Raw genomic sequence first — 18,588 nt, forward strand, 5'->3', positions numbered from 1 at the left:
TCAAAAAGTACAGAACAACCTATTTTATTGCACGTGTACAGCCGCTGACTCCTGACTGTCCCCTTCCTGTGGCCAGTGGGTAGGCACAGGTTTGATTTTTGGATCCAGTGGCTTTCCTAACCCCAAGCCCTCATGGTACTGGTGCTCAACCCATGACCTTCACTGAGGCTGGGGCTTCCCAGCAGCTCCCCACCCAGGGGTCAGGACGCGGCTGTGACAAGCAGCGAGGGACCAGGGAGGAGCAGCTGCCTTTCAACGTGGACACGGCCACTGACGACACTTTAAAATCACTAGGGGCAGCTCTATAAATCACTATATATACTTTTTTATATATATACACAAACACATACACACGTGCGTGTGTGTGTATATATATTGCACACATATATACAAGGACCCTCCTTTTTTCTTGTTATTTGCTTGGTCCAGTACTGTGGGACAGAGTCAAATTTAGACAATAGAAACAAGGCATGGGGAAAAAAAAAACCCCACACTGGAAATGAAAGCGTTTATTAATTAATTTAATTAACTTGCATGTGCATTTGTCTCACCAGCAGTTGGTGTTCACAAAAAAACCCTTTGAAATCGACAAAACTTTCAGTAAACTTGATGAATACTGTTTAAAGTATCTAATGATAAGAAAGTTGCAGAAAATTCTTCACTTGTACAGCCTAAAAGGTGCTGAATATTGAAGAAAAAACCCCCAGCAACCCCAACCCCTTTTTTATTCAAAGATGGTTAAAAAAGTTTACTTTTGTGGCTAGTATTACAGTTTCGCCTGTATGTCATTGCCTTTACTGGTGCAGCCTGTTTTCCTGAGTTGTTAAGACTACAAAATAGAAACACCTTAGAACGCTGTGGGTGCTGCGCGCTCTGCCAGGTTTCTGCGGGTGGGTACCGGGAGCGTGTTTGCAGCGGGGCAGCAGCAGCCAAACACGTTTTCTTTAGTGTCTTCTTAAAATGTGCAAACAGGGTTAAGAAGAGAAAGCAGCGGGGAGTAAGACACACAGATATAAGAACATTTATTCAATGTTTGAGTTCATATTTATCTCCTCTATTCTTTTTTTTCAATTGTTTCTCTCCCTTCAAGTACTCTCTAACTTTTTAAGGGCAATACTAAAGGAGCTTCTTTACTATTGGCAACTTTTTTGTCCTGGAGGAAGATCTTTAAGAAACGGCTCCTGCCAGGTTTAGATGTTTGGTTATAATTCACTACAATAAATAACCATTAATTTATTCACTATGAAATTCCATAATAAGAAAGAAACTAACTGTGTTTTCACAAAATTGGCTTTGTGTTTCTTAATGATATTGTAAAATGAGGTCAGTAAGAAAAAAAAAAATCCTTGAAGAACATGGCTTTCATATTATACATAATTAAAAAGAACTAGTCATTAATAAATAAAATTCATTTATCATTGAAATAATTATGAAGCACTTCTAAAAATTTTAAAGGCAAATCTATTTAGGCCTACAGTTAACATGCAAAGTCATCCAACAAATAACACAAAATTGTACCGTAGTAGTCAACTGTTGCATCAACATTCAAAAAGGTCTAGACAGCAGCACGACTTCTTCTATATGGCAAACATCTCGTAACGCATCACAACGCTCTGTTGGAGCTCTGGAGGATACCCGCTGGGCGGGCGGGCAGACGGACACCTGCCGTCCCTTTCCACTTCCAGAGCATGACAGAAAAAAACCAGAGATTTTTGTGATAACAAAACTGGCCTTGCAGTGGCATAAAACGAAGGGACCGCCACAGCATGAGAAGATGACCCTTGAGCAAAGGTACGCTGGATGCGTTAGCTCCCACCGCTGGAGAAATGGGGAGGGAGACCCTGACGACCGCTAACATTCAGCAGCAGCTCTGATTGCCGCTGCGTCACCAGTAGCGCTGAGAGGGCAAGCGCCCAAAGCCAGACTGCCAGTGCTCCCACAAGCGTCAATTATTGTTGGCTCTTTGGGCTGCCGTGATGTCGGGACGAGTGCTCTCCTCACCCCGATGGAAAATCTGCAAAACCTTCTAACTTCCTAAAGGTGGTTTTGTTTTGGGTTTTTTTGTTTTCTGTTTTCAAAAGGGTTAAAAAAGTAGGAAACTTTATCTTCTCAAATTTTTTCTAAGTTACACTTAATACTTCAACTAACACAACAGTTACATGACAAAGTACTGCAAGTTATCAAAATGTACTGTACAGAAAATTACAAATTCATTGCAAAATACATTGCGCTGCTATGACTGAGATAAAAAGTGCTTTTTTGTCAGAAAAGAGTTCTGAAATAGAAGTGCTGTAGCCTGCAATAAAATTCTGGTGTTTCACTCTGGTTGTGCTATCCTGTACTAATTATCTTTCCAACCTTGTTTGCATTTGGCACCTTCTGCCTGGATGGCCAAGAAGACAACAGCACTGGGGGGTGATGGTCCATGGCAGAGCGTGGCCACCCAACTGGTGGCCAGGATCGCTCCCCGGTCCCTCGCAGCCCCAGAGAGTACCTCCTTGGATTTTTACACACCACGTTATTTCCACGGGGCTGGTTTTCCTCTGCAAGGTTTCACTTGTCCCTGCCCACGGTTTCCACGCAACCGCTGGGATTCCTGCGCGGCCATTATCCAGACTCTGCACCGACCTCCTCCTGAAAAGTTGTCGGCTTCAGCGATGCCTGTGCTGCCTCATGAGGGGCACGATGCAAGAAGGGGGCCCAGCCAGTTTGAGAAACGGGTGTCTCAACAGTTCCTGTGCTGTGGCTCTCTGCGAGGGCTCCCGCACCAGCATCGAGTCCAAGAAGCCCCGGAGGACCGAGGAGACCTGAAACATCACACTGGTGTTAGGGGCGGACAAAGACACCCGTTTCCAGCCTACGCTGGGTCTGTGCACACTGCTTTTCTTGGGAAGACAAGGGGGACACTGAGCTGTCCTACAGCAACAGATGTACTGAGCTGAAGGGCCATGTGTCTTCTATGTGCCATTAATGTTGAAAGTATTTGGTTATATCAGTGGGGTGCAGAACAGCACACACTGCATAGCTTTGCATGTGGTAGGTGAGAAAAGCATTAACATATGCTGAGAGCTCAGGTCTGACTTCTAGAAGCACACCCAAAATGGGAGGTACCCAAAGGCTTTGGCACTGGGCATGGATGGACCAACCCATCAGCAGGGCTGACGTGCCGACTTGCTCTGGTCCTTGGGCAGGGTGGGAAGCGCAGGGAGCACAAGGCTCTGCACAGTTCCCTTTGCTGTCACTGGCTGCAAAAGCAAAGCTGGGGCTGGGCACAAAAAAGGCTACGGTTTGCTGATAGGTTTGGCCTTGCATCCGCCCCACACGTGTCCTGTGTAGGACCCACTGCTCAAGGTGGTACCTTAAAGATGCAATTTATCCTTTGAGCATGGAAGTGTGTGGCTATGGTTTTATTAAATGTTTGTAGGTGCAAGACCCTCATCACCTATTGGAAGTCTGACCTTGTGCATGTCCTTCACCCGGGGTGGTAAGTTATCCCGGATTCGGCGCATGGCCTGCAGTGGTGGCTCGTTGAAGTAGGGAGGTTCGCCATCTATCATCTCTATCACCATGATGCCCAGGGACCAGATATCCACCTGTAACACACAAACCATTCATAAACACCATTGGTAGTGCAGAGAGGGGGCTACCAGGCTCAACAGCTGGGTTCGTGCGAATCTCTGAGCTGGCTCGAGCTGTTGTACCTGCTGTCTGCGGCCAGCCTAAGCCAGCAGTCTGGTGAGCATCACCATAAATCTTTCTTTTTTAACCAGCCGACAACAATTTTTTCTTCTGAGCAGTAAATGCATTGAAGAAATAAATTAGAAACAACTTACAAACCCAGGTCTGCAGCTGGTTTAGGTGATGTCCACTGGAAGCACTGCTAAGGCACGCTCGTTTGAGAGGCCAGCTGCACCCTACTGTACTGCATTTCAGCCGCACTGATTTGCACCTCTGAGTATTTACCCCAGGTTGGCTCTGCAATGCTGCAGAAAGGTGCAGCTAGTGGGAGAGCAGGGTACAATTCAGCTGCTGTGAAATCAGTTACTCTGTTTTCCCTGAAACTTAAAGACTGTAGGAACGCCATCTGAGGCCCCAAGGCAAATGCAAGTCCTTACTACACCCCGGCCCATTTCCAGCGAGCACAGATAACCCATTATATAATCCCTTTGGAAAGTGATTCAGCTCCAGCTTAAAAAAAACCAACAGCACAAAACACTTTTTTTTTTTTTCTTTTGGTCCTGGCCTGCTGCAGAGCTGTTCCAGAATCCCCATCTTCTGATGACTGTAATTCCTGTCATTTGCCAGCCCAAATACAGCCAAGGCCAGTTCATACTGCTTGTGTTCTTTTGCCAACACTATCCTTCAGCTTAAATCTTTTTATTTTTTTTTTTATTTTATTTTTTTTTTATTTATCCTTCTGGTGGGGGAACCTAGTGTAGCCGTAAGTTCAGCCACTTTATAATCCCTTCAGTGTTATTAATGGGCTAATAATAGCTGATGATATTATCCCTGAAACATCTTCTACAATGCCACACATCCTGGGTGAATGTCGGTGCTTGCAGGGTGCTCTCCCCCTCAGGCAGGAGCTCTCCCTGCCAGCGGCAGATCGGTCCCTGCTGCGTGATGTGAAGATGCAGCATCTCCCACCTCAGGCCTTGGCTCATTTCCTTTTGTGTGTGTGTGTGTGTCTGTCTGTCTGTGTATAAATATATCCATAAATATATCCATATCTATCTATATTTATCTTGCAGGTTTGCTCTCTGCAGCTGTGACTATAGGCACTATCAAGCAGAAGACAACTCCCCTCAACATATCATAGAGGAGAAAATGCAGCCACATCTCTGGCTGGGGAGGCGTGAGTCACTGTCACGGCTGTGAGAGGGGATTGCTCTTCCCAGGCTGGCAGTGCTGAAGTGCTGTGACTCAGAGCTTCCTAACGGAGAGGGTACAGCACTGCAGAGCTGCTGGGTCCCCACCTTTCTGGGCTCATCTGAAGGGCTCTAATAAAAATGTATGAATTGCCTTTTTCAGACCATTTGGTAGTGCTGAAAATAGTTCCCACAGATACGCTTTTTTCCCCTGCCTCTCAACTAATGAGAGCAATGACTGCAAGGAATGAGCCAATGATGTGGAGACAAATGCTACAACAGAGGGTGGCAATCCAACCCACCCAGCTGGCTCCTGTGTTTGGGACTCTGGAGGAAAGGGATCTCAGGCTTTAGCTGGATGAAAGCAGAGTGGATCTCTGCCTGCAGGTCTGTGTAAATATTGATGGGACCTGGCTGTGCAGTACGGGCCGCTGGTTTGGCACAGGCAGGTATACACACCTGTAACTGCAGCTCCAGCCTGCAGGCTTGATATTAAAGATCATCAAAGAATCTTTCATGATGTGAAAATGATGCCTGTTTCCTTTAATACAGCACCCTAAGCGAAAATATGTAAAAGCATTACACTGTTTAGTGCACTAAATGGAGTTGTTATTTAACGACGTCGTCTTGGAGAAATACTTTAAAACAAGGCACGATGTAGCACTCTGGGGCAGACTTAATTGCTGTTATTTAGCATATCTGCGCAAATGCATTAGAACTGCACGGTTCTGACAGGGCTTGGTGCGGTCGACCAAGGCACCAGGCAGAGGGAAAGCGGCTGTGCTGGGTCCGCACAGGCTGTACTCACCTCTGTGCCATAGGGCAGGCGGGATATCACCTCCGGCGCCATCCAATACGGCGTCCCAACTAGCGACTTCCTCCTGGGGACCTCCTTTGACACCTGGGCGCAGAACCCAAAGTCGGACAATTTTATCTGAAATGTAGAAAGAAAAAGCCCCTTTTGAATAACAAAGCAAATTCCTCTGAGACACACATCTCCAGCTGCAGCTGGGGGGACAGGGACAGAGCTGCAGCGTTTGCCTGGGACAGGACAGCAGCAGAGTTTTGGAAGTGTGGCTGGAGCCGGCAATACAGCCTGGAGAATGCGTGGCTCATTAAAATGAAGGCAAGGGAAAGAAGTAGGAGAGCGTGGGAATGGTGCTCGTTACTAACATCGCCTGTCATAGCTCATTGCCTCTCCACCAGCAAAAAGATGCAGAGGTGATAAATGGCTTATGATATTTAAAAAATAGAAGGAAAGCAAAACATTCTGAAGTAACAGTGTTTTATAATGAATCTATTATTGCAAAAATATAAACCCCATGTTTGTAGTCTATGTATGTATACTGATATTCAGTAATATACATATTTCGTGATACACACCACTCCTATTCTTTGTATCAGGCATACAATCTGTGAGTTTGCCAGACAACAGATAAACAAGTGGCATTCATCCCGTTTTCTTTTATCAATCACAGAGAGCATGATCTAACCCTCACAGAAAGCAATAGCCCTGCGAACGATTTTTCAAGACCAGGACTACACACTGTGGACTATCATTAAAGAAACTGTCGGTTTTATGTAGTAGGGGAGCTAATTTGGGGAAGGCAGGGAAGGGTACAAGACTTTTCCAAAATGGTTTTAAGAGATAAGGGGACCTGCTCCCTTTGCTTGGTAACTCAGGAATTAAAGACGGTACTGTCCTTGAGTAGCTGTGGCAGTGTCCTGAACTAGAAATAATGGGATACACAAGCACTCTGGAGAGCAGCTCTTGCTGCATCATGTGCCTGCTCATGCTTTTATGCCAGTTTTTTTTTTTTTTTTTACAACAAAAATTACGGAAAATTATCGCCTCCCCCCCCGTTGCTGGTCTGAGTGTCAGTGGCATCACCCCCTTCCAGAAACAGCTTGTTCCATAAAGCTAAAGGCTTTTTTTTTTTTCCCCCAAGTATTTATTTGGAGGCTTAGAAGCTCTCATAAGGGTTTTCCTGGACATTAGCCTAACCTCCATCACCCCCAGCTATACACTGCACAGTGCAACAGCGACCCATGTCCAAGGTTCGTAAGCCATGTATCCGATCACGTACTCGGCGCCTGGGGATACAAAGCGAGCCCAGACAACCCCAGAACAACTAAAGTGGGAAGCTGCATAAATCCCTGCATTGTGTAGACCAGCATTTTATTATCAGCACTGATTTGTTTTCTTTTGGATTCAGTACAGACATTACTTTTTTTAAAATTAAGAAGGGTATTATTTTTAACAGAATTACAAAATGATTGTTGGTATTTCTAAAACAAAGCCAATAATAGCCAAGTTCTCTGTGCTAAATGTATTTTTCACTTTACATGATGAGGAATGGAAGAAATAATGCATATTTTGGAAGCAGAGGCCAATCTTCTTTTGTAGGAGTACAAGAGTTTTTGCATATCTATTGCTCATTCCAGTATAAAAAAGAAGACGACGATTTTCTAAAAAAAGATAATTGCACAACACAGCCATGAAGAAATCTGCAATGCAGATAATAAGTACTGGAGTAATGAGTATAATGAGGCACTGTATGCAGATCCTGAGAGCAGATCAGATGCTATTTCAGCAACATGGATAGAAATCACAACTGGAAAACTCCTATACACGTGGAATTTTCTTCCCCTCATGGGATTAACAGGAGCAGCCTGTGACCACTGCAGGAAGAAAATCCCCCTCCCTTCGCGAAGTGGGAATCAAATTATAAAGGTAAGCCTTTGATTAGATAATCAGACCAGGCCTGGGAAGCCAAGAGTTTTACCTTCTGAAGGAGATCTAGATTTGGTTCCAGACCGACTGGGTGCTCTTGGGCTCAGACCAACCCACTAAGTCTTGCTTCAGACAGGTGTGTAATGCCAGTGGAAGCAACCCTTAAAGCCCTGCTTATGAGACTCATTGGCCATGAATGCATTAGTTTCTACTCAAATTATCCCAATGGGGCCACAAGGTGAGATGTGAAGTGGTGCCTAACTCAAGCAGAAATTGGGGTTTTCTATTTAAGAGTGATTTGCCTCCCTCCACCTAAGCCTTTGGGTGCCTCAAAATTAATGGCTGTGTATGCCCAGAAATACCACTGCCCAAACCCACCTTTCTCCTTGTAAGGAAATAATAATTTCTTCGGGACCAAGCACTGCTGAATAGTGGCTTTTTGCACGCAAACTTTATTTTGCTGACTGAGCAGGTCATGTGCAGCATTTTGTTGCCCTCTCTCCCTACTCATTAACGACACAAAGGACGACCGATTCACTGACAGCAGCAGCCTATCCAAGTAAATGGAAGTGTGGGACAGGTATTATCAAGCATCTTGTAAGTGTAGCTATGGTAAAAGCTACTCTTGCCATCAGGGGAGTGTTTCAGCAGTAATGCGGAATATTTCCTATTCACAGGGATTGATTTAGCCTCCTAACTGGCTTGGGAAAACAGAGCAAATGTATAGAAGCTTGCTAACTAAAGGATAACTAAATGTAGTAAAAAGAAAATATTTTTGAGAGGCATCAGAGTAGGAGTGGTGCAGCGTAAAAGAAGGTCTCCCGTCACCTAACCATCACCCATGTGGCACAGTTTCTTCTGCCACTGCCTTTTGATGGCTCTGATTCCCCCCTAAGGCCTCTGCATGCAGTGCTGATGTCAATCACCGGCCAGGCCAGGTCTGTGTTTTTCTGATTCAGCTCTCTAACAAGTTATTCACAGGTCATATCCCTTGGCTTCACATGCCTGGCTTGTATTTTTTTAAGTTAGTGTCACTTCGAACGTGCACAGCTATTTTCATGCCAGCCTCAAGAGATGGCAGGGGAAATGTTGGGTGCTCACCCTCCCATCGCTTGTGAGAAGGATGGAGTCGCTTTTGATGTCGCGGTGGATGACGCCTTGGATGTGCAGGTAGGACAGAGCTCTCAGGACAGACAGGCAGACGGTCGCGATCTGCTCCTCATTCATCCTGAAACAGCAAGGTGGAAAAATGAGCTGAGCTTTAACAAAGACAGCAGGAAAGGGGAGCTGGAGCGAAGAGGCCCAAGTCTCCCTTCACGCCAGTATACAGACAGCCAGGATATCTTTTAGGCAACATCTCTGTGGGGCAACTCTCTGGTCCTATTTCTGCCAAAAAAGGGGAGATGAGGGGTGAAGAACAACAAACACTGCAACGAGGTCTGGTTATGTAAGTCTCTCTGCAGCACTAAAAAAGCAGAGTGTACTGTGTGATGTAGCCTGTTACAGTGAGCCTGCTTCCCTCTGGGAAATAACGGAAATGCCTTATTTACAGTAAACTCACTGCTTGCCAAGGAGGGTAAATCACTACTGGGATGGAAACAGGCATGGAATAAGTACTAGAAAAAACACTCTTAATTGTGCAGACAAAACACCAGGCCCTGGGTGTAGCTCTTCGAGAGCACTTCTGTGGTTTTATGCCTTCTAAAAAAATACTCAGCGTATTTCAGTAAAAAATAAACAGCAAGAGTCCTCATTTCTGTGCATGTGTGCAATACCCCATTCTGGAAGAAGCTATCTGCCACAGTGCGATGGCAACGCCCAGGATGGGTCATGTGCCCCGGTACTGCTGCCCCATTGCTGGATGTCCCCAGCATCTCTGCTACGTGAGCAGAAAAATACCTATGAAGATTTCTGCTTTAACTTTGTGTGCCATTTGCAGTATTTTAGCAAAATCTTTGAGGGAAGGTCATGCAATGTAAAAAAAACCCAAAAGATTAAGGAAAGACTATTTTGAGTAAAAAAATAGATGACAGCTCTTAAGAAGTGGCATCCTGGGAACATCTGTTTGCCGTTAAACTCCTGTCAGAAATATCTAAGATAGAGCTTTAATATTTTGGGGAGCAGTATTTAACAAATGACTTGCAATATTGTGATTTATTTCAGCACATCAGATAAGGCAACACTAAAAAATAATATACCTGTGTTACAGCTCTGCTTTTGATAGGATCTAAGAGCATCATTAAACTATGAGAGAAGACAAATTTTCTAATTTACTATTCCTTGCTTTTCTTCTTGCTCACCTAAATACTCTCCCACTGGTTTGGGGTGGAAATTTTTATTTTTTTATTCAAGAGGAAGAAATTAAATAAAGAATTCCTCTTTCCTGTCTCATTTTATCCTGCTTATCAGGAAAAAAGATGAGTGAAGAGCAGATGTAAAGAGGGCTGTAAAATCTAATGATGTCGCCACTCAGAGGAGGAAGAGCGGTTCCATACACTACAGCTTTTGTGCTGGCAAATCGCCTTCTTTAAAGGTACAATATTAACTGAAATATGGGAACAAGCTCTACCGTAAGCACAAATATTCTGATATAAAACCACTTTTCCCATTATGTTTTAGGCTTGGTTTGCAGTTAACATTTCTGACAGCGTGGTTACATGCGTTATGAGTATGGAGAGAAATCACCCTTAGAAGACGTAGTTATGATGGCAAAACCAACAATACAGATCACCAAACAGGGAAAAGAAGATTTTTTTCTGCCATTTTAGGAAGTAAAGGATAAAAGTCGTGTTGCTGCTAAATTACCTCCTAAAGCGCTAGCAAATCCCCATCTACCAGCAAGCCCTTTCAGATATTTCTTTCCCTTCTATTTAAAAAATGCTGGTACTGACAGGAATTCATCTGCAGTGGCTTATTTATGCTGGTGAAGTGAGCACGCTACAGTATAAGTGTGTGTGTGTGTGTGTGTGTATATATATATATATACACACACACACGCGCGCGCATATATAGCTATACGCATACATACATATATTCACATATATATATTTTCCATGTATGTATATTGTATGTATTTTTATGTTTGTATATATGTATTTTGTATGTATATATGAATATACAGCAATAAATATATATATAAAAATACATATATAGAGCCAGGAGGTACCCAGCTTCCCTCAGCAGGAGGTGAGGTCTGGAGGCGTCCATGAAGGAAAGCCACGGCATCTCCCTCCTGCCCAGCTTATGCTGTGGGCTTTACGCTGCTGGTCCCCAACCCACCTTGTGTGAGTCACTATATCTGTCAAAGCGCCACCCTCCAGAAACTCCATCACAACCCACAGCTCATCGCCAACAAGGTAACTGTTGTACATGTCAACCACGTTTTCATGATGGTAATCTCTCATGATTACAACCTGTGAGGAAGGAAAAGACGATATGTGAATTGCTACAAGCATTATCTGACAGTTGTTTTGACCTCCTTTCTCACTGTACTTTTCTCTTTGTGCTTAGTAAAGGTTTTGCTATGAATCACATCCTCCCTAATCCTTATGCCAACGCATAAACAAAATCAATATATTTACATAAAAGTAACAGTCATCATAAATGCATTAGGAAGAAGGAAGAATCTTTAGTTGTAAAATGGTAAGTGGTAGATAATTGGTTTTCTTTCAGACTGCAGGAACAGGACTGTTTATTTCATTGCTTTTTTATTGCCAGTTGCTTTCAGTATGACAGAGTTTTGTTTTTTTTTTTAACCTGATCAATCGCTCAACCCATCAAAGTCTTCTTCATCATGCACCAAATGGTACTTTGCACAGAATTTTAACAGAATGCTGGTAATATAGGGGATATTCATAAGACAACTCAAATCCCACATCTAAAAGGGACTGTACGGAATTGGGACCACAGTAACAGCAGCCCAGCCAAGGTGGCAACCGTGACCACATGGTACTGAGGGATGTCAGAAAGGCAATCAGGAGAGAAAACAACAGCCAGGGAAGGCTTCATTATAGATGGAGGAATTTCAGCGCGGCTGAAAAGAAATCTTCAGATGACACGAGTGACTGGAGCGTGTCAGGGAAGCAGCTTGGTCCTGCACAGCATGTAGGACCTGCTTCAAGATGTTACCGTTCAAGAGATGTTTGGTTAGAGCTACCACAACACAATTCAGTGCAGTCTTCCAGCAGCGGCAAAACAAAGCCAAAATACCCAGTACAGTCATGGACTATGCAAAGGAGAACTGTATGAAGTTTTTTAAAAACTAATATTTTAATTAAAAAATGTCAAGTTTTTAAAGGTTTTAAATAAACCAGTCTGTCATGTGCTGAGGGAAGATACTCATAGTTAAAAATGCCAGAATATGGTGCACATGCTTCTTGAATAGTCCGACTAGTTTGGATCCTCCATCTCGGAAGAATAAACTATACAAGAAAGTGGTCAGAAAAAGGCAACCAGGCTATGCCTGTGCACCTGATACGCTGCACGGAGCAGCCGATAGATTTCTTAGCTTTTTACTCTGACTTTCCACTGCATTACAGGTTTAAAGCCAGGAGGAGCCGTAGCTCATTTGAAACCGGTCTGGTTATACAATATTTACACAGCATAGATGTGCGTGGGACTCACCACCTCTTTTAGAAAGATACTAATTTGGCTCTTGAGGTTGCCATTTGGCCCACGTCTCCCGTTGAACCTACCGCCTGCAAAACCCATCGCACCACTCAAAACAACGTACCTCATTAAAGAGCAGCTCCCTTCTCTGCTGTTTCCTGAGATCCATTTTCTTCACAGCGACTTGCTTTCCTGTGTGCTTCTCAGTGGCGATGCAGACAATCCCTGTGGAGCCCTCACCAATCTTGATGAAGTTGTCCAAGTACTCCCGGGGGTCGCCGGGGCTGACCACAAGCTGCAGGGCAGCTCTGAACTGTTCGTGGGACACCCTGGAGGGCTGCTGGTCTGAGGAGGATCCCCAGCTGGGTGGAGGATAAGCACTTGACGTGATACTTGGGGAGCTGGGGTAGGAGGCGGTGGAAATATAGGGAGAGCTGGGCTGGAGAGATGGCTGGTGATAGTGGGATGCTTTGTGGTAGACCAGAGGGTACTGGTAGCTGCTGCTTGAATAGCTGACTTTGCTCTGACTTTGAGGTAGCTTTACTGGGCCCCTGGGGTAGGTGTCTGATCCAGAGAGCGGTGGGCTAACAACCAGCTGCGCTCGATCATAATCCACCTGCAACGTAAAAGCAGACGAGTGAACGCGGCTGAACAGACAGCTTGCTTGCTGTCCATCCACTTGGCTCGTTTTTGGCACCCCCAGAGATCCTCAGCAGGTGCCGGCGCAGCGTGTTCCCACATGCACCTGTTCTTCTCAGCATGACACTGCTGCCCTGTATCTGAAAAGAGATTTTTTTAGACCATTGGGCTGCTGTGCTGTCATCAGCACTAAAATGAGGCCAGGAAAAACCATGAGATCTTTTATGGACCTCAGGTCCATTTTTCTGTCCAGGTACCTGTTCGTAGATACAATAATCTTTAATGAAAGCGTATGCTCCAAAAAGTGTATTTGCTCTGTATTTGCAGTGCCCTGCAGGCTTTCTGGGCCATTTCCTCTAAGAATTCATCCCTTTCACAACCAGCACCCCTTTGCCAAATTCCAATTTGTGTCTTTCCTTTCAAATACCAGTTCCTGGGTTTTGACTCTCAGCCCTTAGTCTTTTCTTATGCTTTTCTCCAGCAGTTCAGGGATGACCCAACCTCTTCTTGCGGAGGTGGTGGTACCCTGAAATCCCTGCCATCTCCTGCCTTGCCCTGCTACCGGCTGCTGTTTGACTGACTGCCTACATGAGTATGACGACGAGCCTAATTCAATTTCCAGAGCAAGTGACACACTACTTAACTGCAGTGTCACGAAACTGCTAATTTTCATCTGAAATCAGAGACAATCGCAAAGGAAATTATCTCGATAGGAGGCCTTGCTCATTTGCAGGTTCCTTCGTTCTTATTCTTTTCCAAGCTTTTCTAAGCTTCTTACGCTGAAAGCAAATGAATACTTCACATTCACAAACATAATAGTTTGCTTCTATCCAAACTAAAAAAGGGATGTAAGACAAAAAACCCCACCCCCCAAAAAAATACTTGTTTCCCCCTGGAAAAAAGCAGCTCCCCATTTACAATACAACATATGTGACTCCTGACAACATGTGGAGCATCTTGGGGCAGAGGGGGTGGCTTGACACAGGCTCATGATGTAGCACAATTACAAATAATTATGGCAATGAGTTCATTTAATCAATCAATTTCGGTGGCAGTGCACAGGGGTGGACAGAGCAGCAAACTCTACACAGCTCACGGTTGCTACTATTACTGCTGGCTGCCGGCCAGGAGTCCCTGATCCATGTTAGTTAAATGCACATTAATCTGAATTTGGCAGTGTAATCAAGGACCCAACTGAACTGTGAAATTGAATTCTGCGGTGGAACATCATTTGACCATTTTATGCTAAGACTGCAAAAAAAAAAAAGAAAAAAAAAAATCTGCCGCAGCATCAATTTATCTCTGTAGGCTGCTGCACAGTGAGGAGGAGTTTCTAGCTGGAGTTGCCTCGGTGTGGGGAGAAAAGCCTCCGAGTGCAATATTTTATCAGCGCTCTCCTACCTCATGTGTGAGCCGGGCGTGCCTGCCTTTTCATTTTGCGTGAGGTTTAGCAGGGAAGAGGGAATGCCTCTCCAGAGGGGCTGCTCAGAGATTTCCCTTGGAAACGTGAAGCTGGAGTCTGCTTCCGTCTGCAACTCGCACGCTGACAGCTACCAGCCATATGGAGCATCCAGTGAGCATGTAACAGTGTTGTACAGCCACCTCCTAGGATGCTGGTTTTGTTTAAGCAAAACATCCGCATGATTACAGCCATAATTTCACTTCCTCTGTCAGGCAGCGATAGGCGGACATAAAATAGAAGGGGGTCAGAGACACCATGAATTTCATGAAGGACATTACATCTGCCAAACTAATTAACATGGAAAAGTGCTCAGATGGTTTGGTGGAGGGAGGGGAACTCAATCTAGCCCTGCCCTATATATCTGGGTACGTAGGGACACATATATTATTGCTTTGGCTGTAAATACACCATTTTCTTTTAACTATTGAGTTGGGGAAAGCCTTGTCTAGAAATTCAAGCTGGATAAATCCACACTGATGAATTACTTGAGGCTTCACCCATGCCTGATATTTCTGAGCATGTCCTAAGCTTAACACACTGGCAAAAGTAAATTCCTCAGTGCAATTTTAAAATGAAAATTCAGGGGCTCGGTGTGCTTGCTAAGAATTATTGAAAGCTTTTTGAGGTTAGCATTGCAATACAATGTAAACCCATTCACGTCCCGAATCCCATGAAATCTTACAAAAAATCAGGAGCTATAATGAGTAAATCAGCTGAACCTCTCCTCTGAGGCTGTGTCCTGACACAGTGCTTCACATCACAGCAAAATCGAACACACTTTATTCCGCTAATAATTCTATTTCTGCTACCGAATGCAGTTACCTACTGAAAGGAAATTCTTTAAATACTACAAAGGAAAGAAGAAACCAGTAGTGCAGTCATTCAAGATCAGGTCAAAGGAGCAGCTGAAGCTCTGACATGACATCCATCACGGCGCTGCGGTGCAAGGCAATACCCTGCTGCTGCTGGCTGGGTCGCTTCACTGGCTTGCAGCATCACCCACATCCGCACGCGGCCACGTCAGCCGTCAGGTCTTTTCGTTGTTAAAAGGTGGATGTAACACCATCTTTTAACTCATTTCAGTTTCCACTCTGATGACTGCGATGCCCGTTTTGTATCGCGCGTGGTGGAAACACCTGCTTGTTCGTAAGGGGTCCGTACCTTCCCTGCAAGGCAGGCTGCACGGGCAGCCTTTCAGCCGAGCGGGTGTCCCCATACACACCGCAGTGGGACTGCGGCAGAGATGGCAGCCGCAGCCCTGCAGCCGGAGCCCATACCCTCCTAGGGGAGCGGCAAGCCCCTGGTGAGATGGGCTCACCTTCCAGAAAACGTAAAACCAATTTCTGTTTGATTAGGTTTCGGTTTGCCGAAGTAAAAAGCGTGGAAGGGATGGTCTGTAAATCACACGGAGGTTGCAAGGGGAAAGGTTACTACTCTCTGGTGCTTTGCCGGTGGAAATCTCTGAGACTCCCTGTTCCATGCACGGAGGTGACAGGCAGCGCTTGCGGAAAGCTACTGGCACGTGAATGAGAAAACAGGGAAAAAATGAGAGGGTTTCTGATATTAAAGGCTTGGCTCTGCCTTCACCAGGCTGGAAACATCCTCCTGGCACAGAGTGCCTGCAAAACACAGCAGGAAAACGGTGGGGCTGAGCAGCTGCCAGATTAGAGAGAGACCTCTGCTATGCTACAGCGGTACGAGGTAGCGAAGGGGAGAGCAGAAATCACAGCCCCTTGGAGGAGGAACAGGAGAGGGTCACGGAGAGCTGCTACTGAAAAATGGCAGGGAAAGGAGCTTTGAAATAATAGGATCTGTTGCAAAAAGTTAAGAGGGCCGCCTGCAATGAAGAGGAGGATAAAAAGAAAACATGCAGTAGAGTGTGTCCAAAAATAAGCAGACCTGGTAGGACGAGTTTGATATTGTGTGACAATATTGAGGAGACTCCATTGAACAAAGTGGGATGTAATCTCTGTGTCGTGAGGGTAACACAGCAGATGCTGCGACCCCAGGCAAGTGTTACTGGAGTTAGTCTGCAGGAATAGGAGAGCAGGTGGGTAACACGGGGGTGGATTGGAGGGAACCAAAGCTGAGCCTCTGGCTTTCTACATCTCCGTGGTCCCACTGCATGGCAGTGGCCAAGCCCAGCGCAGTGAAAGTCTCCTGACATAATACCTCTGAAATCACTGATGATGAAACAGGGCAGACATTTGATTTATCTGACATCTATCACCTGCAAATAATACTGAAGTTAAGTCTGCTCTTCACATTTACAAGCCAAAATGAACATCTTTGTTCAACACATTTTGAAGCCTGCAGACTTTTTCACTGCTTACTTTTCCCCCCTTTTGATTATACTTTAAAGCCAATCTCATTTGTAAAATATCTGATTTGAGACCCGATTCTCATTTAGTAAGCCCATTTGATGAACCATTATCTTAATAATGCCTCCTTGAAAAGAAGACTCTTCAGCAATCATCCAAGACAAGAAACTGCTATTCACTTCCAGGAGCTGTGGACGGGTTTGAGAATTGAAACTGCTGCATTTCACAGTGAATCATCAAGTTTCAATACACCAAGGCTGTAGGAGTGTTTCTGATGCTGAGGAGAGCAACAGCTCACAATGAATCTTGTACGAAGGCATCGTTTTTTTTTTTAATACAAGTTGTTAACTGCATTTTAATGGGATGTTTTTCAAAGTGTCTGGAGTGCTTTGAGTCCTGTAAAATATAGCTGTCTTCTGCCCCATAGAATGCTGTAAAACTGGCAGCAGCAGGCGCAAGAGAGTCTATGAATTACTGGATTTGTCCTTCTCCTTTCTAAACTGACAAAATGATTGCTTTAAATGAAGGAAATGGCGGACAGCCCATTCCAGGCTTCCCCCACAACTTCTAGAATCCATAATTAATGCCACACTCTGGCACACAGTTAATTACACACATGCATCCCTCCTACCACACCCCGAACTCGGGAAAGGCATGCAAAGAGACCTGGTAACTATTCTACTCCCCCCACAATTTATCCTCAACATCCAAAGCCCAGCTCTGTGCTTTAATGCAATGTGGAATAAAAATGCATTGCTCTCCCTCTACCGCAGGGCACTGATTATAACTGCACCCCAGGATCAGCAAAGCAGCCAAAACCTGAGCAAGCAAGACACAGGCATGCCTCTGGCATGGGGCTATTGTGGATTTGCAGAGACCTGGCACTTCCTCTGGGTCTGCAGCCAGACAGGACCACATTCTCAGTGCACAGAGCCAGTAAGAAAACGCACTGTTCAGACCATCATTAAACAGCAGAGTGGATCTCATCGCCTAACAAGCTACCTACCTCAGCACATTTGGTAAGTCACAGCAACCCAAGACTGTTTCAGCCCTGGAAAAATGAACTATCATCTCAGAACCCGTTGCTAGGGGAACTCGGTAATGTTCAATGCAATCTACACTGAAGAAAAAATACGTCTTGCACAATATTAGATGTTTAAGCAGGTCATCATCGTAGCTATGTGACTAGACGTGTAAGAAAAGCGTTATTCTCTCAACTGAACAAATAGTTACAGCAAACTACTGCAAGTAGGGTAGGACGGCTTGTATGGGTAATATTCCTCATGTGACTTAGAAGAGGCAGAGCAGGCCACAAATCTGTGCAGAGGAGCTGCTTGTAGATACCATGGTTGGAAAGCTTTTTTGCACCTTAACCCTTTTTTTTAACTACATCTAAAATGTCTTGGGTGAGATAAACTGCTTTGATTTAATTTCACTGCTTAAAAACAAAGCGGAGAGGGATAAACCCCTACTCTCATTAGCAGCAAAGCATTAAGAAACCTTGTAATATAAATATAGCATAAATATTAAAACATGGAGGTTTCAGCCTTGCACAGTAACAATTCAAATATGAAAGTATCTGATATACAAACCAGACCAGCTTCTCACCTCCCACTAAGATCTATCTGCACAGACGTACAAACTCCTAATGCTACAAAAACTGCCAAAGAACTTGGGGTAATTGGCAGTCCCAAGTAAAACCCCCAGAAGATGGGCATCTCCAAACCTGCCTCCTACTGGTCCCTGACATCCATTTCCAGATACCCAAGTAAAGTGGGTGGGTTTTCACACCCACCAAGCGGCAGCCGCGCAGCTCCCAGGGACGTTACCAGTTGTGGTTAGCATCATGTGCCCAAGCGCAGCTCCTTGCCCTTAATTTTTTGAATGCACTTAATTTTTTGCACTCCCCTTCTGGAGAGGTTGATCCCTGCCCTGGCAGCACTGTCACCGGGGATG

General features: G+C 44.8%; 1 protein-coding gene across 2 annotated transcripts in view; it reads right to left on the bottom strand.

The window, feature by feature from the left end:
• Window positions 1-494: 494 nt before the first annotated feature.
• PAK5 (p21 (RAC1) activated kinase 5) overlaps window positions 495-18,588 on the bottom strand; it is a 91,914-nt gene continuing 73,820 nt past the window's right edge. For both annotated transcript variants that reach the window (XM_052784078.1, XM_052784077.1), the window contains 6 exons: window positions 12,335-12,826; window positions 10,882-11,015; window positions 8,704-8,830; window positions 5,677-5,802; window positions 3,459-3,593; window positions 495-2,807 (listed from right to left, as the gene is read on the bottom strand). In XM_052784078.1, the coding sequence (XP_052640038.1) occupies window positions 2,652-2,807; window positions 3,459-3,593; window positions 5,677-5,802; window positions 8,704-8,830; window positions 10,882-11,015; window positions 12,335-12,826 (1,170 nt within the window). In that variant the 3' untranslated portion in view covers window positions 495-2,651. The remainder of the gene's footprint in view (window positions 2,808-3,458; window positions 3,594-5,676; window positions 5,803-8,703; window positions 8,831-10,881; window positions 11,016-12,334; window positions 12,827-18,588) is intronic.

Source organism: Harpia harpyja, chromosome 4, assembly GCF_026419915.1.
Source record: "Harpia harpyja isolate bHarHar1 chromosome 4, bHarHar1 primary haplotype, whole genome shotgun sequence".
Lineage (NCBI taxonomy): Eukaryota > Metazoa > Chordata > Aves > Accipitriformes > Accipitridae > Harpia > Harpia harpyja.